Here is a 23,448-nt window from a genome sequence, read left to right as displayed (position 1 = left end):
TGTGCGCGGCTGACGGGATATATTTGGACACTAGTGATGCTCTGAGAGCTGTGCTGATCTTAGAGAGAGAGAGAGGGAGAGAGGGGAGAGGAGAGAGAGGGAAAATAACACACACACACACACACACTGTCGGCCAAATGTGACAGCGGCCGCTCATAATTTGTAACAGCTGCTGCACTGCTGTGGGCAAACCAGCGTGGAGGATGGATGAAAGACGTGGTTACAAATGTTTAACTTGTGCAATAAGTGTCAATAATAATGGCTAGACTTACCTCCATGTCCGCCTTACTCGCTTCAAATCCTCCCTTCCTTGTTTGCGAGATGGTCCAGGTTAATTGTTTACGGATGCATAGTTATTTGATCGATGCAACTGCAGCAGCTAACAAAAAGACCAACATCGGTACTATCGATTTGACCGGGTAGAGGTGTCATTGAACTGCAGGCGCGGTGCTCCCGGGGCGTAAGTGAGAAAGACAAAATTAGATTAGGCTTTACTGTCCGGTTGAAAGTGCGGGTATAGGCTGCAGCTGGTGCAACTAAAATGGACTTTTGCAGCGATAGAAACAGTGAAAGCATAAATGGCAAGTGAGAAGGTTATCTTGAGAAGTTAAGGAGCACGGAGGGGAGGGAATAAAAGAGTTAAAAGTACCGCCCCTGTTAGGTCTCTTTGTACCTGCAGCAGCAGCAGTAGCAGCATCACTTTTCGCTTACGAGTTAAAGGCGTGAAAGCAAGATTTAAACAGGAGACTTTCTAAGCCACAATTGCGCTGCAGGTTATTTAATCCAGCGCTGGCAAGCCATAAATGTGAGGTTAGTGAAGGTGAGAATCTAGGTTGTCCTTCAGGGATGTTGCAAGTATGTTTTGGGACGTATGGGAGCCCGGATACACCGCTGGCTACTGCTTTTCGAAACACGAATGAAAACTGATTTCAAATGCTTGTAAAATTATGAAAATAATGCAGAAATAGTCTTATAAACTTTACAGTTTCAAGAATACCGACTGGAAATATTATATGTTCTTAAAATTTACCTAAATATTCCCCCAATATTTCAAATTAGAATGACTACTCGGTCCTTATTGTTTTTTAATTAAACGCAAACAATTTCACGGCACTGAGCATTATCAGGGACACGTGTTATTATAATATATTTTTCATCTGTAAATATGAGAACTATATTCGTGAACTGTGAACATTTGCTTCCTGTCTAATTTGTTCCCTCTTCCCTGTGGATTTTGAAAATCACAAAACAGGGACAGCATCGCCGTCAAAACTACTCTGTACCTTTAATTATGTCGCATGACGGAAGATGTAGTAATCTTCAACTGGCTAGAAAACGTTCTTGTGCCGGAAATAAACTACAACTACCACAAGTCTTTCCGCGTACGTCATTTTTTTCTTTTTCACAAACAACAATGGCGTCGCACGGAGCAGATGCGGGTTCCTCCAAGCCCATAGCGTCTGCGGAGGAGCAGCAGGGAGAGAGAAAACCAGCGGCCGTGTCGTTTGGTTTCACCAAAACAGCCAGTAAATTTAAACCGTTGACGAGCGACGCTCAGGCCAAGAAAGATGACAGAGATTACCTGACAGGAATTCATGGAAATGAGCTGCAAAGGTCGGCTTTTTCTGCTAATGCTAACATAACGTTTCGGTGTCATTTACCGGTTACGTTTCTCATCTTAGCTAGTCATTGTAATTACTGTGCTTTTTGACAATGAATAACTATGTATAATTGTTATATGGACACAGTTAGCAACGCAAAGTGTTATTTTGAAACGGCCCCGCCTGACAGCGCTCTAATTTTGTATTTTGGTGCAGTTCAAAGCCAAGTGAGAAACCCAAGGAGCTCATCATCCCTCTGATCCAGAAGAACCGCTGGCACAAGCCGGACCAAGTGGGCCAGAACTCAGAAAATGGAGGCAAAATAGAAAACACAGCCCAAGACAATGACTCTGTGGAGTCTCAAGCTGTTAAGGAGCTCATTGAAGGTTTGTGTATGTGTAGGAAGCAGGGCTGCGAGTACCATTAGATAACACAAATCGCCTAAAACTTCTCTTTACGTTCATAGATTCGCGGAGGCAGCTTGATCTGTGGCAAAATGGCCCTAAGTCAGAAAACATAAACCTCTCCATCCCCCTGTTAATGCAAAACAAAGTGCCAGAAGGCTTTGAGGATGGAGACCAAGTAAAGGTGGACCTGAGGCCTGAATCTGTAAGTATGGAGAGCAACATAAGGACATAAATTCTATTCTATTTGCTGTGCAGTTCAGTCTTATCTTGTCCATATACACTGCTGAAGGGTATAATATTAATTTTATTTTTATACAAAGTTTAGAAGTGTAGTCAAGAAGCTGCACTATGTCTTGTCTATGTGAGGGTGGTGCAGGACATGGATGAGAACCGTGAGATAGTGGTGAGGTGTGCTTGTGATGGTGATGGGCAGGATGACGGGTAACGTCAGGCAGGAATGAAAGTCAGTACAACATACAATACAACTTTATTTATAGAGCACATTTAAAACCCAACGGTATACCAAAGTGCTTCACATAAAAGACAGAAAATAAGACATAAATATTATAAATATTAAATATTAGTAAATATTATAGGACCTTAACAAAGTTCCAAGTACTCTAATAGGTCAGTGTCACTAATACACAGGAATAGCATAAAATGTATATCAAGTAAAACATGTTAAAAGCACACGTATAAAAGGTAAAATAGAGTAAGCCTAGGGATCAGATACAGGCATTAACGAGCAGGAAAGGCAAGGTTCGACGAGATCTTGGCTGCACGAGGAGTAACTGAGTAGATGATCTTAGTGCTCGAGCGGGAATTTACGATCTAAGGAGTTCAATAAGGTAGCTCGGGGCTGTGCTGTTGATAATTTTAAAGGTAAGCAGCAGTATTTCAAATTGGATGTGGTATTTAATGGGTAGCCAGTGCAGGTCAACTACAACAGAGGTAACAGAGGCAAACCTCCCAGTTCCGGTCAGAAGGCGTGCCGCCGCATTTTGGACAGTTTGCAGTCAACGAAGAAGGTCAGAATGAAGACTGAAATAAAGGGAGTTGCAGTAATCCAGCCTAGAGGTCACAAAGGCGTGAACAAGACCGAATACAAGTGTGTCAATGAGAGGGGACAAGTGTAACAGTGATGCTGTAAGAAGTAGAGGTAGTAAAGGTAAAGGAGTTAACTACCTGGGGTCACCATCTAAAGCAAGGGACAGTGCACAAGAGAGGTGAGGGAGAAAGTATAGACATGGTGGAGATGGGTGTCAGGGGTCATTTCTGACAGAAGCATAGCAGCAAGAGTAGAAGTTTACAAGATGGTAGTGCGACCTGCTATCAGGTATGGTTTGGAGATGTTAGTACTGACAAAAAGACAGGAAGCAGAGCTGGAGATGTTAAGCGTTTCATTGTAAGGGGCCAGAATGAAGAAGATTAGAAATTAGTATATCAGAGGGAGAGCTCAGGTTGACCGCTTTGGAGACAAAGTTAAAAATAGGTTGGGATGGCTGAATTTTAATTAAGGAGCTGCCATACAGGAGGTGAAGAGGAAGACCACGTTCATGGATGTACTGAAGGAGGAGATGTAAAGAATAGAATAGAATAGCCCTTTATTGTCATTGTATATGTACAAAGAAATTGTGGGCGCGCCACTCCAACTGCTGGAATAAAATGTAAATACAAGACAGCAGGAATAATGGCAAACAAGAGAAATGTATACAATCAAGAGGAATATATACAAAAACAATAGAAAGGCACACACTAGAGAACAAGAATAAGGGTTTGTGTGACGGAAGAGGATGCCAGAGAAAAGGGTGAATGAAGTCCAATGAACTACTTTTTTAGACATGCCTGTTTTTATTCATATCCAGCTGTTTCTACTACAGCTGAACTGTACTGACTAAGAAACGTGAAAATTCCAGAGTGATTTGGGCAGCACAATGGTTTCCTCACACCAAGGGGTCCTGGGTCTGAACCTGACAATTAACTGGGATTGTATGGACTTTGCATGTTCTCTGTGTTCTTGGTTATTTTAGCTACTTTTCAAAGATGTGTGTAAGCTTAGTTGAGGTTATGTTCAGGATGTTTCCCACCTCTCAGCCTATGACAGTTAAGAAAATAAATGATGAAATAAGTAAATGTGTAGAAATATGGAATAGAATTATTTGTTTTGATGATACTTTTCTAGAAATCACTTTTTTTGCAATATATTTAAACAAATTTTTATATTTAGAAAAAATGGTGAAAATGGAATTAATGCAAATAAATAAAAAAAATACATAAATAAATAACATGCAGTATGGAATTTAAAAAAAAACCCCATCAAAATGAACATTCAGTTCTGTAGCCACACAGTATATTTGGAACTACAAAGAACTAATACCTGATTGTGACAGCATTAAAGGGGTTGAACATGAAAAACCTGATGATATATCCTAAAAGACAGCTTCTTATTAGATGTTGAATTTCAGTCTTTGCTCAGGGAAAAGTCTGAAATGAAAGGATACCATAGAAATGACAATTTAAGGAACTGATACATAACTCTTGTATTAAATTTAAAGTAGGTGTAAAAAACAAAACAAAAACAAACAACTTTAGTTGTCTCAAAAGTTAAAAATTTGACTCTAATATGACAATTAACTGGAACAATATTGCACTTACAAAATGAATTCTGTTGTTTGTTTTGGGATATAGCCCATGCATGTTGAAAATTATATACATAAATTGTCTTAAATTAGTCAAATTGGTCCTGATAACATACCTGTGGAAATTTTGGTCCCCACTTAGATTTCTGTATGGACATGAGTCCATATCCTATTATATCCACATCCTATTATATCTCAACAGTGTTGAGATATAATAGGCATATTCAAATACCTATTATATTGCCCTTACAGTTAACCCTGCATTGTTTTAAAACAACAAAAACAAAAAAAAGTAAAGCAAAACTAACACTGAAACCAATAAAAACATAAAGATTTTTAAACATTTTTAAAATAAACTGAATTTAAAACAAAAAAATGTTGAATGAAATGCTAAAAAAAAAGGGAAACTATTATGACTGTATCAAATGTGTATAATCTACAATAGAATCTATTAGAAAGCAGTGAGCAAATAAAAAAAGCCCGACAGTGCAAACTGTCTGGTAGACTGGCTGCTTTGACTCAGACTGAAATTTGAGTGTGGGAAAGTGCTGACTCTGGACTGGGAGACACCCCTGCATACATACACAGCGACACACACTTTGTCATTACAGTAAGACTTTGATAGCAGGCGAGCATCAGTCTCCCAGAGACATAAAGGCAACCAATTGGGTCTCTCTCTGTTCTTTTCATGTAAAGGCCTCGCATGTCTTCTCACTGTCATCCCATATCTGCTCTGTCACTGTGGATGTGACTAGCAAAACACGAGAGTCAGGGAAAATTTGCTCACGGTGCCCCTGAGCTCATTTTCATGCAGCATCCTCTGCGAGGGCTCCCAGCCCCCTTTAGAGGAAGACCTTCAGTGGAGAGAGATGAGCAGGGCTACTGCTGCTGTAGCTGCGGCCTGTTGACTCTGAGTCAGCCGGGACCGAGTCTGACAGCCTGTGGCCAAAAGGCTGAGTAAGACCGGCATGACAAGCTGTTTCTCTCTGTCAGCTGCAACAAACTTTTTTTTTTTTGTGCTTTATACGTCAAAGATTACATAAGCACCTTGTTTAGCCTGTTGGGAATTTTTAATGCAGACGTCTGAATTTTTGAATGTAATATGCTTTAATTTCCAAAATAATTTTGCAGTATTTATTTGTCAGTCAACAGAGGCAGATTATGAGCGTGTTCCTGTTGAGGCTTATGGACTTGCAATGCTTAAAGGGATGGGTTGGAAGAAGGAGGAAGGCATTGGACGTACCTTTAAACAGTAAGTAACAAATTGATAGTTCTGCTACACTGACGTTTTAACACAGTGGTGTTCAAATGTATACTGAAACAGCAAGTCAACTGGCAAACAATTAATTGGCAGCTGTTATAATTGCTGTATAACTGATTAATTCCTGTGGATTTTCTTATTAACCTACAACAGTGGCACAGACTATAAAACTAAAAATAACTAGTAACTGTGCATTATTCTTCACCTACATAAAAGTAAAGCATTTAAATCTTTAGCCTGTTTTACAACCTGAACATGTCTATTCATGTCTATTGATTTATTCCTGTGCCTGCCTAACTGCTATAGAGATGTGAAGCCAATTGAGCACCAGCTGCGTCCGAAAGGATTGGGTCTTGGAGCAGATCGTTCGGCAGTAAAGGACCTGGAGCCCAGCAAACATCAGCGTCCCCCAAAGCCAGGCGAGGAGCGGGGAAAGGAGGAGGAGCTAGTGATGGGTCCCGGGGGTTGTGTGCTGGTACAGTCGGGGCCACATAAAGATCTCTATGGCAAGGTAGAGTTGATCTAGAATCTGTGTGGAACAAAGTCAGCATTTCCCACACAAGGACTGTATTAGACATGCTAGCCAAGTATATTCAGTGACTCATTTGGGTATTTTTATTTATTTATTTTAACTATACAAGTGTATGATTCTCACAATTATTTTGCAAGTTCAGTCTGCTAACAAGTCCGCCCCCTACACCCTTTCACTCCATAGCAAATGTAAGAGATTCTAATTAGGGGTAGAGTAGAAATACAACAGCAACCTTTGAGTCTTCCTCACCTTCCTGCACCGGAGACAGGGACTTGTAACGAATATCTTTGGCAATTTATTCTGCTGTCAGATTATTGAGATCTTCTTCACCTGTTATAACAGGTACCTATTTTATTTCATTTTCTGAAATCCCACACTCTGTCTTCTTTTTCATTACCGCCATATTTGTATTTTATCATATGAAGAAAAATAAATAAATAATTATGAGACATTTCACAAAACCATGTATAAATCATGGGTTGTATTTATGAAATGATCTCATGTAACTCATTTTTGTGCGGTTATAGTAAGATGGTATTTCTGCAGACTCACTGAGGAGGGCTGCGCAACACATTTCGATTAAAGGCTAGTCAGTTTGGAACTGCTTGTCATGTAGTGTGCACCCTAATACAGATGCACAGACAGTGTCAGCGTGTAAGGGCTGGAGTGGAGTTGAGCGCTTGATGTTTGAAAACTGGTTCACTTGTTAGTCATGTGTGCCGTGGTTGAAAGGACTCTAGTTTCACCATCTTGGACTAGAGTAGTGATATAGTCCTTGTTCAGCTCTGTCGATCTGCTGCAAGCTGGAGCAGAAGCCCCCACCAAACCAGAACCAGCAGCAGATGGAGAACTGGTTCATGCTTCGGTACACAGAGCAGAACAAGGACTATCGTTCCCATCTGCAGTCAAGGCGTGGAGCTGGAGTCTGTCCAGTGGCCACTCACTGTGGGAGGCAGCTGTTTATATTGTTCAGTTATTTGTTATAAAGTTCTTGGCTATCACACACAGGTGCATACATGTACAGGCGTGCAGACACTTAGACATACACCAGGTTCTAATGTTAAAGAAATGTAACTGAAGTTAGCCATTTGTTTTGTACTACCCACTTCTGACTATGTGTTTTTCTTTGCCTGAGGTAGATAGAAGGTGTTGATCCAGACAATGCTCGAGTCATGGTGAAGTTGGCTATTGGCAGCAAGGTTGTGACGATTAGCCAATACGCCATTAAACTGGTGGAGCGCAAGGAATATGAGAAATACAGCAAAGATCTCAGTGAGTAACTCTGACTTTTAAAAAAGTGACCTTTATTTTTTTCCTGCATAACGAATTAGAAGAAATCTCACTTAAAATATGGTGACATTTCATTAAATACCAAAATTCTGTTTTGTAAAAGACTTGTATTGCTATTGTAGGTACATATAATACAGATTTATTTTTTAATTAAATATCTAAGGGATCCTGCTGTTATGCAGTGTTCTGGGAATCAGACTTATCCTTTTCAGTGACATTTCACTGAACAGAGATTTAGCCACAGCCTGTATTTACGTTAGCCAGCAGTGTTTTTCCTAGAATGAAAAGGCCATGAAGAATAACTCTTTCAGTACTGTTGTCTGTGTTTGCAAAAAACATTTTTTTAATGCCATCTAATACTGCTTTTCCCCCAACAATTAGGTCGCCTCAGTAAAGCCCACAAAGACAAGGAAAGGGAGAAAGAGAAGGGAAAGGATCAAGAGAGAGAGCGTCAGAGGCGGGAGGAGAACGAGAGGAGTAGTAACGGCGACAAAGTAAAACACAAGTCCTCAGAAAGAGATCGAGAAAAAGACGAGAAGAAGAGGAAACACAGAGAATCAAGTCAAGACAGGTACATTTTCACTAAGAGATGTAATATTTCAATAATGAGCATTTTAAAGTGAATTATCTGATGGTTTTTTACTTTATCATTTTAACAGCATGTTCTCTGCTTACATGTGTTCATCTTCTGTTTGTTTCGTAGAGATAAGCCTCCAGTGAAAGAAGCAAGGCGACCACCAGCTCCCCCGTCCTGGCTCCAGAGAGACCTGAAAGTTCGCTTTATAGACAAAGCGTTCAAAGGGGGCAGGTACTACAATTCAAAGGTACTCCAGCTTTATTACACCTTTCTATGTCAGTTATTAACAGCTTTGAATTAACAGATTTTAATGTGTTGAAGCTACAGGCAGATAAAAAAAATTAAAGGAAAGGGCAAGCTGATAGGGAATTACATACCACCACAGCTTTATTGTGCCTTCATTAGATTTTGATGGGGTTTTTAACTTTTCTGACAATAGCAGGCTTATACGGTATAACGAACTAAACAATTCCTAAATAACATCAGAAATACAAATTTATTGAAATAATTATTCATTTCATGAATGTACTACAGCCCGCACGTCTCACTGTTGCAGTCTATGTGGCACTGCATTCCTGATTTCTCCATTCTCCCTGTTATTGGAATTCACAAATAAGAAAGGAGGAAAATAAAACATTGTGTTAGCCTTGCGACAGACTGGCGACCTGTCCAGGCAGCACCCTGCCTCTCGCCGTAAGACAGCTGGGATAGGCTCCAGCCCCCCCGCGACCCTGAAAAGGATAAACGGCACAGAATGGATGGATGGAAAATAAAACAAACACCATCTTGTGACGTGAACTTAGTTGGGAAGTAATTTAATCTAGAAAACTGGGCTGGGGACAATACGACACACTTTGTCGAACTAAGTGGTCTCTGTTTTGTTAGGTTGCTCACCTGCATCAATAAGGTGGAGTTTCAGGACTTGCTCCATTTACTACTTGAAGTTGTCATTGTTCACAGCTCACTGAGCTCAGTTGCCACTGCTGGTAGAGACTGCCCTCTGGTGGTGTTTCTGGTTTCTGGGCAGCATGCCATGATAGATAGCTTTGTAGAAATAGATGGTCTAGTTTTGGTTTTTTTTTTTTTCTGTGACAGTATTGAATGGATGAGTTCCTGCCCCAAGTGGAGGAGTTCAAGTATCTCGGGGTCTTGTTCGCGAGTGATGGGAGAAGGGAGCCGGAGATCGACAGACGGATTGGGGCTGCAGCTGCAGTAATGCGGACGCTGCACCGGTCCGTCGTGGTGAAGAGGGAGCTGAGTGTAAAAGCGAAGCTCTCAATTTACCGGTCGATCTACGTCCCTACCCTCACCTATGGCCACGAGCTGTGGGTAGTGACCGAAAGAACGAGATCGCGGATACAAGCGGCAGAAATGAGCTTCCTCCGAAGGGTGGCTGGCCTCTCCCTTAGAGATAGGGTGAGAAGTTCGGCCATCCGGGAGGGGCTCAGAGTAGAGCAGCTGCTGCTCCACATCGAAAGGAGCCAGCTGAGGTGGTTCGGGCATCTGACAAGAATGCCCCCTGGGCGCCTCCTGGGTGAGGTGTTCCAGGCATGTCCCACCGGGAGGAGGCCCCGGGGCAGACCCAGGACACGCTGGAGAGATTATATCTCTCGGCTGGCCTGGGAACGCCTTGGTATTCCCCCGGATAAGCTGGAGGAGGTGGCTGGGGAGAGGGAGGTCTGGGCCTCTTTGCTTAGGCTGCTGCCCCCGCGACCCGGCCCCGGACAAAGCGGATGAGGATGGATGGATGGATGGACAGTATTGAAAATCCTGCTGTCAGAATTTCTAAATACCCTACAGTTCAGCTCAAGCCTACTTTGCACTGACTCTCTAAGTCTTTGAAATTCTACCGAGGCCATAAATCATTCTTGTGAAAAGAAATTCTCCCATTTGATGCTTTGATGATGGTTTTAGAGAGTACTAATATGACATGAGTAGTTGGTTTAAGATTTGGTGACACATCGAAGTGTGGCTACTTGTTTACCAGTGATGGGGCCATTATCATCCAGGAAGAGCCCACTCCCACTGCGATAGAAATGTTAATCCCCCAGAACAACTTTGCATTAAGTGCAGTAACCCCAACAGGAACAGAAAAATAGCCCTCACAGCATAAACAAGCTGGATATACCCTCATTGTTAGGTTAGGGACTCAGGATTTTCCTTTAACTTGTTAGCGGTGTGCCAGTTTGCATTAGAGATGGCTTTATTAGATGTGAAAATAAAGGACTAGAAAGCCCTTTTTAATTGCCTTTTTTAGTTTCACACTCTATATAGAAAACTTTTAATCCTAAGCAGCTGAAATAGACGAATCACTGCTTTGTTATCATCATGTAGCATGTCAGAAACTACTTTATCTTTCAAGTGTGTTCACTTTTTTGAGAGTCAGACATTAGTTGTAGTTAGTTTTAAACCAAAGTATCGGCATTCACAGAAAAGCCACAGAATGTTGCTGTGATAATTTCAAACTTCAGTTTCCGTCAGAGCTCTTAAAATAAGTCTCGTTTTTGTGCAGATGCAAGTGGAGGATGTCCTGACGCCGTCTACCTGTGTGTGCCGAACTGAAGAGGGAAGACTGTTAGACGGTGAGTTATTAGTGTGATCTCGGGCTTGCTCGGTGTTATTTTTCTCAGTCTGTGGCGTTCGTGTTTTCTGTTGCCTAATTGGAGCTTGTCAGGAAATGTGTAAAATGTGTGCTGTCACTGTCTCTGTTGAATTCCTTATTCATCTAACAAGTTAAGGTGTTTTTAGCTGCTCATAAGTTGCATGAAAAAAATTAGTCACTGTTATTGTGAGGTGTTTAAGGAATAGACAGATGTGACTTTTTTTGTTAGAATTTGAAGGAAATGTATGGCTTTATTTGTTTTTGAAGGTTTGTTAAATCTCTTTTTTTCCATTTCTTTGCACATAATGATGAATAAGTTATAATTGTTGACCAGTAGATTAACTTGTAATGCTCATTTTCTTTTCCCTCAGGTTAAGTTTCCCAGGTCTGCACCTTTGCATATTTAAATATAAAGGTGTATAGGTCCTCGCAGCTAACTTTCAACAATGCAAAGCAAATATGGATTTTTTAAAAATGGTTGAACTATCCCTTTTGGCACGACTGAATCTCCAGAATAACCAGTCTTCTATACTGTTTACAGTTAGTTAATTTGAGAGATATGTACAGTTTTAATCTGTTAGGATTATACTCAGATCTCTTCTGTCATGATAAGTTTTGTTTCTGTGTTTTGTTTAAAATGAACTTCATATTGTCCTGGCTGCAGTTGTGCTTTTTAACAGCTAACTTTACACAATGCTATCATGTCAAATCAGTCACTTTAAAATCATGTCAGCATAAAAGTGTTCAGAATCTTTAGGCGCAGGACAAGAATCTGTTTGCAGATTACTTACAGGTAAATGGTCCTGTTGAAGAGCAAGGGGAGGGATTACTGATTATTGTTATTGCCAAAATATAACCTTGAGTTAGAATAATATTTTTACATTTTATTTGTTCTTTAAAATGTATTTGTTGCAAAAATAATAACATGACTTCTTACCACGGATATCTGCTGGCTATGGTGGAAGCATTGGTTATTGTTCTGAGAGGTCGGTCTGCTGATTTAAATCTGGCAACCAGACTTCCCAGATTGGGGATTAATTTGATTCTTTTTCCTTATTGGTTATTAGCAAACATACAGTGGCTTGCAAAAGTATTTGGCCCCCTTGAAATTTCCCACATTTTGTCACATTACAGCCACAAACATGAACCAACTTCATTGGAATTCCACGTGAAAGACCAATACAAAGTGGTGTACACGTGAGAAGTGGAACCGAAATCATACATGATCCCAAACATTTGTTACAAATAAATAACTGCAAAGTGGGGTGTGCGTAATTATTCAACCCCTTTGGTCTGAGTGCAGTCAGTTGCCCATAGACATTGCCTGATGAGTGCTAATGACTAAATAGAGTGCACCTGTGTGTAATCTAATGTCAGTACAAATACAGCTGCTCTGTGACGGCCTCAGAGGTTGTCTAAGAGAATATTGGGAGCAACAACACCATGAAGTCCAAAGAACACACCAGACAGGTCAGCATCCCACGGAGCACTGTTCAAGCGATCATTCAGAAATGGAAGGAGTATGGCACAACTGTAAACCTACCAAGACAAGGCCGTCCACCTAAACTCACAGGCCGAACAAGGAGTGCACTGATCAGAAATGCAGCCGAGAGGCCCATGGTGACTCTGGACGAGCTGCAGAGATCTACAGCTCAGGTGGGGGAATCTGTCCATAGGACAACTATTAGTCGTGCACTGCACAAAATTGGCCTTTATGGAAGAGTGGCAAGAAGAAAGCCATTGTTAACAAAAAAACCACAAGAAGTCCTGTTTGCAGTTTGCACCAAGCCATGTGGGGAACACGGCAAACATGTGGAAGAAGGTGCTCTGGTCAGATGAGACCAAAATGGAACTTTTTGGCCAAAATGCAAAACGCTATGTGTGGCGGAAAACTAACACTGCACATCACTCTGAACACACCATCACCACTGTCAAATATGGTGGTGGCAGCATCATGCTCTGGGGGTGCTTCTCTTCAGCAGGGACAGGGAAGCTGGTCAGAGTTGATGGGAGGATGGATGGAGCCAAATACAGGGCAATCTTGGAAGAAAACCTCTTGGAGTCTGCAAAATACTTGAGACTAGGGCGGAGGTTCACCTTCCAGCAGGACAACGACCCTAAACATAAAGCCAGGGCAACAATGGAATGGTTTAAAACAAAACGTATCCATGTGTTAGAATGGCCCAGTCAAAGTCCAGATCTAAATCCAATCGAGAATCTGTGGCAAGATCTGAAAACTGCTGTTCACAAACGCTGTCCATCTAATCTGACTGAGCTGGAGCTGTTTTGCAAAGAATGGGCAAGGATTTCAGTCTCTAGATGTGCAAAGCTGGTAGAGACATAACCTAAAAGACTGGCAGGTGTAATTGCAGCAAAAGGTGGTTCTACAAAGTATTGACTCAGGGGGCTGAATAATTACGCACACCCCACTTTGCAGTTATTTATTTGTAAAAAAATGTTTGGAATCATGTATGATTTCCGTTCCACTTCTCACGTGTGCACCACTTTGTGTTGGTCTTTCACGTGGAATTCCAATAAAATTGATTCATGTTTGTGGCTGTAATGTGACAAAATGTGGAAAAGTTCAAGGGGGCGGAATACTTTTGCAAGCCACTGTAAATGTCAGAATCTGCTGGCTCTGAGTGCTGCCTAGTTGGTATTACTGCAGAAATTCTTCAATGAATGACGTAGCGTTTCTTTTTTTCTTTTCCTGTGGCAGATGTGAAGCAGGACATGCTGGAAACTATTGTCCCAAAAAGTGAATATGATTCTGTAATGGTGGTACTGGGTGAGCACAAGGGAAAGGTGAGCAAAGTAACCTCTCTGCTTTTTATTTATAGATAGATAATTTGTTTAAATCTGATTAGCTAATACTGATCACTATATTCCCACCTGATTCAGGTTGGCCGTATTCTTCAGCGGGACAAGAACAAGTGCAGAGCGATGGTCCAGCTCGACAGATACGAGGATAAAGTGTTCACATTGGACTATGACACCATTTGTCACTATGTTGGGGCAGCAGCAGACCACTGATTTCTGATGTTTACTGTAATATTCACTGTCCTTTTTCCATCGACTTTTTCCCAGCTGTTTTTTTTGTTTTGTTTTTTTAGTTATTATTCAAGTATTATGGATTTTAAAAGATTGCAACTTTGTAATAAAAACTTGTCGATTTTTTTCCCCTTGTACATATGGCAATGCAACAATTGAGAAAAAGCTGCAACAGATAATTTTCACAGTAGTCTTAAGTTTATTATCAGGTTCACTGATGGGTCTAGTGACAACGAGAAGTGAACCTTTGGGTCATATAAAAACATATTTACAAATGCTCTACACGGCAGGAGTATGAATAGAGAAGCTGTCCAAAAAGTTCAGCCCTTCATTTCTGACATGTACACATTTCACAATGAAAAGAAAAGCCTGTCAAACTATGATGTTTAGCATGTGAGCATAATGAAGACCAACTGTAGAGTTGTGGGTTTTAAGTTGCTGTCTTCGTAGTATCTGCTTTTACTCCTTGGGTAGTTGGTTTGCTGCATTAGCCCGAAGAACAGCTCCTGGACTCGGGTACGGACGCTGCTGGAAGAGAGGCCCCGCTGCTGTGGTGTCTGCACCCGTTTTTGCTTCATTACGTTTGGGCAGCCCACTTGACCACGACCCCCTGCAAAAATGAATACGTTTGTGTTCACTGCATTTGTAATCAGCACTACAATGTCTTCTGTGTCTGAAAAGGGGTTTTGTCAAGCCTGAGAAAACGACCTTGATCAAATTGCAATGACAATCTCAGTTTGGTCTTAGGAATATTTTAAACAGAAACCCTGCAGGTTTAGATCTTAGACATTTCCACAGCAGACAATTTGGCTCATGGTGGCAGGAAAACTGCAATGAGGTAAATTTGGTTAATGACGACTACAGTATGTTGCATTTACAGCTACAATAAGACTGACTGCACATACAAGGATAATGAAACTAGCGTGCTGAAGTAGTATGGAGCCATTTAAGTTGTTTTTATACCTGTGCTTTCTCTGACATGCCAAGTCAAAATGCTGTTTAAAAAAAAGTGTATGGCCCCTTCCCAGCGTTCACACGTTCCTGCTCTGAGGGCTCAGAGCTCATAAGGATACGAGGCCTTTCTGCAAGTCTTTATTTTATGCTCAAGGGAATAAGTGAGTTGTGATAAAAGCTGGTCAAATTTGGTCAAATATTAAGAGTAACTTTTTTGAAAATGGGAGGAAAACTAATCCAGTTCACTATGAACATTATGCTACTGGAATAAAATCTGCCTCTTGTTGAGGTGTGGTGCCTTGCATGAAATGTAGATTTATGTGAGCTCCCTAAACCAGGGATATCAGCTATGCTGATTACCATTTTGAATTTTGAGAGGACACACTCAAAAATTGTACCTGTGCTGTGTGAGGGTTTAGTTCTTACGTCTAAGATAAAAATGCATGATGTGAATTGATTTGGTCTGTCTCTCATAACTATTTTTCAACAAGTGCAACACAATGATTCTGGCAAAATCAGAATACCAGAGAACGACCTGTATATAGCTTATATCGAGGTGACCATCTGTACTGTACCTTGGAGCATCAGAGTAAGCACTTGGATCCATGGGGTCCATCTCATCATCTTTTCTACCTGTAAAAAATATTAAGTGTTCAATATTCAATCATGTGAAAGTTGCTGATGTGTAAACATGTAATGAATCAGATGTAAACATTACCTTTTTTGCTTCGACTGTATGGTGCTGCCTCATCTCTTCTCTGCTTTCTTCTGTCTCTGTCCCTCCCATCGTCACGTTCTCTGTCCCGGTCCCTTTCCCTGTCCCTTTCCCGATCTCGATCCCTTTCCCGATCCCGGTCTCTGTGTCGTTCTCTGTCCCTGTCTGGTTTCTCAACTTGCTTCTCGCCTTTTTCATCTCCTCCTTCTACTAAAAACACAAGTTAAGGCAAGGATCACAAGATTAGCCATGGCTGAAATCTGTCAAAAGCAAACTGTATTCTGAGGTTGTACATTCAAAGTAGCACACGTCAACTGTAACAGAACTGAAATTTGTGATCACTAGTGCTTCTTGAAAACATTACATTATAGAGGCTGAATAAAAGCATACCTCTTATTTTCTTGGCAGGTTTTGTTATTACTGCAGATGGGTCATTTGGGGATAACCAGGCAACCATATCTGTCTCGACATTCCAGTAATAAGGAAGACCACTGTTTAAGGAATAGAAAACATTAGCGATTAATATTGCAACCACAAAATTAAATAAAACTTACTTAACAGTTTAAAAATACACTTTAGCTCTCCATGACAGTAGTTATATTATATGTTCAAGGACTTCTCAAGAATAAAATGAGAAACAAGAAAGAAAAAGTAAAAAGCACATTCTGATTGTGAAGTTTATAACAATCATTTTGAATTAAAAGTATAAAATTCTTATTATATTAAATTATAGTATATCAAGTGTACATACCAAGCAGAGTCAAACACTTTGTACCAGTTTGGTGGTAGATTCTCCACTCTGGTGGCTTCATAATCTACATTGTTGTCATCATAATCTTCAGCAATAATCTCCTCATCTGCCCCTGGATTAATTGAAGGGGAAAAGGTTTTTAAAAAGGCATGGAAAAAAAAGCACAAAACATAAGGAGAAATTCACAAAGGGTAGAGACCCGAATATGAAATCTGTTCCACTACCTTGCTCTGTTGGTTTAACAATCCCTCTCTTGGCCAATCGGGCCAGCAGTGCTGGAGGTAAAGGCATCCTGAAAGACGGAGTCCATGTGAAACTCTGTTCATATTATGGCTGAAATTCACTTGGGGTACCAAAATAACAGTTGCAGAACAAATGCTCATAACACATTATTACACAGTATTAAAATAGTCTTATATCAGATAATATAATACATATCATTTACTTTCAATAATATGTACCCTTTGATTAATTAGGACATATAGAAACTCATCATTTACACACAAACCACTAAGTCACATGTGGCCATAAAGTAAAATGCACATGATTACCACCATTATATAGTTTAGTGATCTTTAATATAAGCACATTTTGTAACAGTTTCATTACTTTCATGGGCTATTTTATATATTTTTATCATCATTATGTTTAATATTTTTGGTCCACCATTCATTTCACACTTTACTGAGCACTTGGTTTTGAAACAGTTCCCATATTTACCTGTTTTTTATTCTTCATCTTCTTCTTCTTCTTATCATTATTTTGTTTTGTCCATTTTTTTCTGGGACATTTCTTGTTTTCTGATAAACGGAGGTTAAGCCTTTACTGTAATAATTCTATCAAAAGCAGCTTTAACACTGCCCAGAACCACATTTTTGCAGCAGACTTGTCACATCTGTAGACAAGTATTTCCTGCAATAAATTACTGCTGGCTGTTTTGATGTCGATATCACAATGATATTCCTGAATTGTAGTTTAAAGCATGTATCCTGGCAGGTCTGAGAATGACTGAACTCCTGAACTGTTATGTGTCCTGTCATCATTTAAAGTAATCTGCTCATAAAAATTAAAGTAACTCCATAATCCTAATAAAGAAATCAGTTTCCTAGGTTATATGGCCATCGTACGCGAATCCCAGGTAAAACTTTACTAGCTCCTTATTTTATGTGCATGTGCATATATGTATTTACATATATACACATACCTATATATTTTTTCTTTGTGATTATTTGTACCATGTACAATACGAACTGTTTCCTTTAACAAGAAACTAACACGCTTGCGGTGCATCCGCGGCTGCAGATGTAAGATTAACGCAATAAACAAAACTATGCGTCTCCAAAAAGCATCCACACCACACAAACACAAACGTTACCCTTTACTTCAAAAGACTGAACAACAAGAAATAGTTAAATTCTTACCTTTTCTTTAAAAAAAAAAGGTGGCCCTTTTTTATCGTCAAGCTAACGATACCTCTTTCCAAAACAGCATACACGGCGCGCTTAATGATGACGTAATCACGTCTTCTCGACGAAGACGACGTAAACAGACATGGAGGAGTATGCCCGAGAGCCCTGGTAAGATTAGATTTTAAGCGTTTGTTTGTATTTTAGAACTAATTAAGTTGGAGTCAAGTGTTGACTTTCTTAAATTTCATACTCAGCTTTGACGTGAGAGTGAGCAGAAAGGCTCTGCGGTTGTTGCGGCCTGCTTATTAAAGGCATATAAAAAACATAAAGATGTTATATGGAGGCGCCCTCTGCACACACAATAAGCTGGTAGAGTCACCTTTATCTGAAAATGTCGCTGTTTTTAAGTGACAACTGGAGTTAGGATAGAAATTAAAAATAGTTCAGGGTGGATTAATTTCAAAATATGGTTCCAAACAGGCAGTACACGAAGCTTCATTTATTTATTTATCAAGTTAAGACACACCTCGAGCCAAGGTTGATCCCCTACAAGTCAAACTTTAATGATAGTTCAAAGGAACGGGATAAAGAATCCAGATATCAGCCACTTCATTAGGCATACCTGTCCACCTACTGATTAATGTAAACCTACATTCTGTCACTTGGCAACAACATAGTGCATTTAGGCATCTGGACATGGTCATGACGCATTGCTGAAGTTCAGGCTGGAGAAGTTCAAACAGCTTATTTTTATTGATTTTGAACATCACATGATTGCTTTTGGCAGAATGGCCGATCTTTTCAATATTTCCGAAACTGTTTAACTACAGCCTTTTCCCCACAAAATAATTTCTAGGGTTTTACAGAGAACAGCGTGAAAAAGAGAAAATATCCAGTGAGCAACAGTCATATGGTTGAAAAAGCCTTGTTGATGTCAGAGATCAGATGAGAGTGGCAGACTGCTTTGAACTGAAGGCAGCAGTAACTCAAATAACCACTCCTTACAACTGAAGTGTGCAGTATAGCATCTCTGAATGGACAACATATCAACCCTCAAAGCAGCTGGGCTATGGCAGGAGAATACTAAATTGTCACTTCCCTTCTCCACACCTCATTAGTTCTTTCACTACTGTTTGACATATTCATTTATGATGTTTGATATGTTTTATAACACAAACATAACTCAGAGGTGAGCATTTAGTTATTTGTGTGGCTTTAAGGAACTAGTTCTTCATCCAAGGGTAATATACATTTCTCAGCCAGAACTGTGCCCATATTGTCTTCGGCTTCATCCAGACCGCGATTGATAACTTCTGCATTTTGTATATGAACTGGATGTTAGTTGTCAGATATATCTCCATTGTCAGTTTTCCTATCACATAGAAATCCATTTCTCTCTTAACGCAGCCCCTGGAGGATAGTGGATGACTGTGGAGGTGCTTTCACAATGGGTGCAATTGGAGGAGGGGTGTTCCAGGCGGTCAAGGGCTTTCGAAATGCCCCTGCTGTGAGTTCAAAACACAGGTTTTTGTTTGTTCTTTGGCTCGTCAGGTTGTTAAAGGCAGAATTCAACTGAGCTCTAATATTTCAGGGTGTTGGACACAGGCTGAAAGGGAGTGCAAAAGCAGTGAGAGTTAGAGCTCCACAGATTGGAGGTGAGCAGTTCCTGTTTTTTGTTACACATGGCAGTTAGTTAGTAATATATCATTTTTTGTGTAGATTAAATTGTTTAGGTACAGTTAGCTTCATAAAAGTAGCTGAAGTCTGGTTACTTCTTATGTTGCAGGTAGCTTTGCTGTTTGGGGAGGGCTCTTTTCCACAATTGACTGTGGTTTGGTTCGTCTGAGAGGGAAAGAGGATCCTTGGAACTCTATAACCAGTGGTGCGCTGACTGGAGCCATCCTAGCAGCACGCAGTAAGGAGCTCATTAGCTCAAAAGAAACAATACACCACTGTGTCTCTCTGTGTCAGTAAATACAGCCCCAATTCTGAAAAAGTTGGCATGCTGTGTAAAATGTAAACAAAAATTTTTTGGAATTGGGTTTCTACATTGGGATAATTAGCGTGACTCGCTGAATATTGCATTTTTCTCCAGGTGGACCTCTAACAATGATGGGCTCTGCAATGATGGGGGGAATTTTGCTCGCTCTCATTGAGGGTTTTGGGATTCTCCTAACCAGATACACAGCGCAGCAGTTTCAGAACCGTGAGTGAAGATAATTATGTTTCAGAAATGATATTTAAACTGGGCAGAACCAATGATTTATCAGTAGTTTAGCAAAATGTCACATGATTAAATGTGTGAGTGGTTTTATACCCCTGTACTGGTGTCCACTCCTCAGTTTGACAGAATTATGGCTGGACTTCGGCATAGAGCAACATTTTTCATCTCACTGGTCCCATTTTTACTCACCCTCATCACACTCGTAGCATTTTTTTGTTTCTATCAAAATGTTTTAAAGAACCTGAGGAAAATCGTCCACTCTCTCAAAGTTCTTGTGCAGTTTAATTTGTGTTTCCTGTTTGATTCGTTTTCCCCAACAACACAATTTCTCACAATGTTAATGATATAACAACTTATAAAACATTTTGAAGGATGTGAGACTATTAAAATCGTTTGGGTTTTTTTCTTAGTGTTGCTATGAATAACCAGACAAATGTATGAACATCAGGTTGCCTCCAGCACAGCTCAAGTTAGATTTCCTGCTGAGACATGTCTTATTTTGGATGAGATTGTCACGGTTGATGCTGGCCAACCGTGGGGATGTGAGGAAAAGGAGGACCTAGGCGCGGAGCTCTGAATGCAAGCAGTGCGTTTATTTACAGTGAATGGACAATAACAATAAATCCTCAGTGCGTTCCTGACTCCCGTGACATGTCCTCTTCCCAGTGCTAGTGTTCCTTGTCTCCGCTCCTCAGTGTCTGAGCACCCCGTGCTCGCTTCCCTCTCGTCTCCACGCTTCTCCTGCGGAAATAGCAAAGAGGCAGCCGTAAGACACACACAATGCGGACTAACCATACTAACTGGCCGAGAGACTAATGTGAAGTCACGCAATGATCCAGCGTCGGATAGAGCTCCATCACACTCTTAAGCAGCTCCTCTGACGAGGCTTGATCAGCTGCAGGTGTGTGAAGGTCTTCAGGTGGGGCCAACCACCTGGCACACCCATTAGGCCTGAAGGTGCCTGTAAACAGGTGCTCCCAGATACACCTGCATCCACACACACACACGTATACCTGCAAGCAGGGAGAACGAGGGACAGCAACACCAAAAACACATATAATATAAAACAAGTCCATAACTGCTCAGGGACCCTAGGTAGCTCAGATCCAGGTCCTTGACAGTGATGAGCTGAGGAAAGGCTACGAAACCAAAAAGCCTGAAAGCACAGCAGACCTAGACAGTAGTAATATTCATATAAATATTTCTGAGGGAAACATGGGTTATATATTGATTACATGCCAGTGAAGCATGAAAAACTGACTTTGTTGTGTCTTCTTCCTTGATTTCTCCAGCAATTCCCTTTGCAGACGACCCTAGTCAGTTACCACCAAAGGATGGAGATCATCAACATCAGGGGCAAAGGGGGCAGTTTCAGTAGAGAAGGTTCAGGACTGAAGCCAGCTGTGGACAACCAAAAGCATAACAGGAATGCCAGCACATGAACAGCATCTACCAGGATGACCAAGAGGTGGAGATACTGGTCCCTACTGGATGCTAATAGATACCTCAGGGACAAATTACTGTTTCAGTTATTTATGAGTAAATGATAATAATTTCCTCATGTTTGCACCACCTGAAAAATCAACGTTTTCAATATTTATGGTTATTTTGTTCAATGTGTAGTTCTCAAAACCACATAGTAAATTAAATTAGTTATTATAGCAACACGTATCTATTAAAATAAATAATTTTCAGCTCATTTATATTCTTGCTGAGAGTTGGGGACAATGCTCAAGGAACCAAATAAGTTTTATCCAAAAACTGCTTTATGCTTCCAAAGATTTTATACTTGGGCCGATTATGTATTTTAATGACTGAAAGGCAGAAAGTTAAAGTAAGAAAACTGCACATCTTTAAAGTTTTGCATTAGAAAGATATTTATTCGAATATTAACGTTAATATTTATTTACCTGTGAGGTGTTAAAGTCAGTTCAAAGGACATTTGAGGGGTTTTTTTTGTTGAAACTCAGCAAACCCTTTTTTTAAAAATAGTTTTTGTTGATTATAAGTGTTTGTCTAGTCTGTTATCTGTGCACCATTTGTCACTTTAATTGCCGCATAAAGCAACAAAGCACTTTTTAAAAACCTGAAAGTCTCTCATTTCCTGAAATTAGCACCATCCACAAAAAATTCTATCAAATCGATCTGGTTACAAACTGTCAGCAAATATCTATTGTAGTAAACGTACTGTGAACAATGTTCCTAAAAATAATAAAGCTTCAGATGATCTTTAAAAATGTGATCGATTGTTTGTTTGTGACTTCTTTTTCAGGTAATGTGATGAATATTTTTGCAGTCTTGTGATTTACTGCTGACTGGCGCCCCCCCGTCGCCGGCCTTTCGGTACTGCATACAGTGGCTGTTTCTCTCCAAGGTCCTGAAATATTGGGGTCCCAACTTGCAAATGCTTTCTTCATCTTGATGGACTATTTTCTTAATATTATTCTCTCTCAAAACTAAAACATCGCAGCAAACTCCCACAGAGCCGGAGAGTTTCTCCACCTCCACCTTCCCCTTGAAAGATTTCCCTTGTCATCCTTTTAAACGGCTCAGCTACTTTAATCCTGACGGCTGGCCGCCGCGAATATATGCACGCGTTTGTTTTAATACTCCTCACCGTTGTGTGCCCGCATAGATAAACTTAATTGCAGTCTTCATTTACACACCGCAAGAAATGACCAGAAAGCGGCTTTAATTGGATTTATGGGCTACAAACTGGCGGTGAGCAGAATGGCCCGCAGCCTCTGAGCTGCACCAGCTTTCTGCATGTGGATATGAAATGACAGGCTACAGATGGTCCTTATTTTTTCCCTTCTCTCTTTGGGGGCCAAATTCAAATCTGTGATCCATTACGCATCACAGATTTTGTGAGGAGTTGATGGTGCGTTTTCTTCAGTGATTTCGTGGCGTTAACCTGTGAAAATGGACCCGGCAAAGAAAGGTATGGTCTGTCAGCCTTTCAGGAATGTGTATAGTATACCTCCACGCGTAACATTTGCTATGTTTTATTGCACTGTAAAGCTATTCTGAGTGGGAACAGACAAACGTAAGATGAGCATAAACATTTTTGTCATGACGCTTTTCTGAAAAGTAACAAAACCTAACTAGTAAAATAAAAAAGGGCTTTTATAATAACCAGAAAATGCACAGCTGGTCTCATATTTTCACGTTTTCTTACTAGGGCAGACAGTTTATGTCTTGGCTGCTCGTTTAGTTTGTTCACGGATGGGATGATAAAAGTACCCTCAGGCTTATTCTCTGTGCAGTGCCTTGTCAACAGGTGTTCGTGGGTCTACTTGGGGATAGGGCCGGGCTAAGTGCCACGCTGCTCCCACTAAAGAAGTAGGTCACATCTGGTCTTATAATATGAGGCCTCCGGGACAGAATACCTCCCTGTTGCCACAGCCACATGTCAAATCCTTTCCTAATTGTGTT

The 23,448-nt window shown here is 40.5% G+C and overlaps 3 protein-coding genes across 4 annotated transcripts; 2 read left to right on the top strand and 1 right to left on the bottom strand.

The window, feature by feature from the left end:
• Window positions 1-1,375: 1,375 nt before the first annotated feature.
• gpkow (G patch domain and KOW motifs) lies at window positions 1,376-16,025 on the top strand. The gene is made up of 11 exons (XM_085442966.1): window positions 1,376-1,614; window positions 1,818-1,987; window positions 2,068-2,210; window positions 5,793-5,899; window positions 6,215-6,419; window positions 7,580-7,712; window positions 8,112-8,301; window positions 8,434-8,554; window positions 10,820-10,889; window positions 13,629-13,714; window positions 13,811-16,025. Exons 1-11 carry the CDS (start codon window positions 1,415-1,417, stop codon window positions 13,940-13,942), a joined length of 1,557 nt encoding a protein of 518 aa, XP_085299092.1. The 5' UTR covers window positions 1,376-1,414; the 3' UTR covers window positions 13,943-16,025.
• On the bottom strand, window positions 14,137-17,898 carry pqbp1 (polyglutamine binding protein 1). 2 transcript variants are annotated; one of them, XM_085442967.1, is made up of 7 exons: window positions 17,802-17,898; window positions 16,605-16,672; window positions 16,381-16,492; window positions 16,020-16,120; window positions 15,633-15,839; window positions 15,490-15,547; window positions 14,137-14,570 (listed from the first exon to the last, which is right to left on the bottom strand). In XM_085442967.1, exons 2-7 carry the CDS (start codon window positions 16,669-16,671, stop codon window positions 14,420-14,422), a joined length of 696 nt encoding a protein of 231 aa, XP_085299093.1. In that variant the 5' UTR covers window position 16,672; window positions 17,802-17,898; the 3' UTR covers window positions 14,137-14,419. The 2 variants fall into 2 exon arrangements, with proteins under 2 accessions (XP_085299093.1, XP_085299094.1); XM_085442968.1 differs by having other exon boundaries at window positions 15,633-15,836.
• timm17b (translocase of inner mitochondrial membrane 17 homolog B (yeast)) lies at window positions 17,891-22,255 on the top strand. The gene is made up of 6 exons (XM_085442970.1): window positions 17,891-17,957; window positions 19,197-19,296; window positions 19,381-19,444; window positions 19,576-19,704; window positions 19,885-19,995; window positions 21,306-22,255. The coding sequence occupies exons 1-6, from the start codon at window positions 17,932-17,934 to the stop codon at window positions 21,389-21,391; spliced, it is 516 nt and encodes a 171-aa protein (XP_085299096.1). The 5' UTR covers window positions 17,891-17,931; the 3' UTR covers window positions 21,392-22,255.
• The last annotated feature ends 1,193 nt before the right edge of the window (window positions 22,256-23,448 follow it).

This window comes from Copadichromis virginalis, linkage group LG20 (genome assembly GCF_057382275.1).
Source record: "Copadichromis virginalis isolate Kocher_CV1m ecotype Utaka linkage group LG20, C_Virginalis_male_GT1.1, whole genome shotgun sequence".
Taxonomy (NCBI): domain Eukaryota; kingdom Metazoa; phylum Chordata; class Actinopteri; order Cichliformes; family Cichlidae; genus Copadichromis; species Copadichromis virginalis.
The sequence above is the reverse complement of the archived record's forward strand: the minus strand, read 5'-3'. Positions and strand labels throughout refer to the sequence as shown.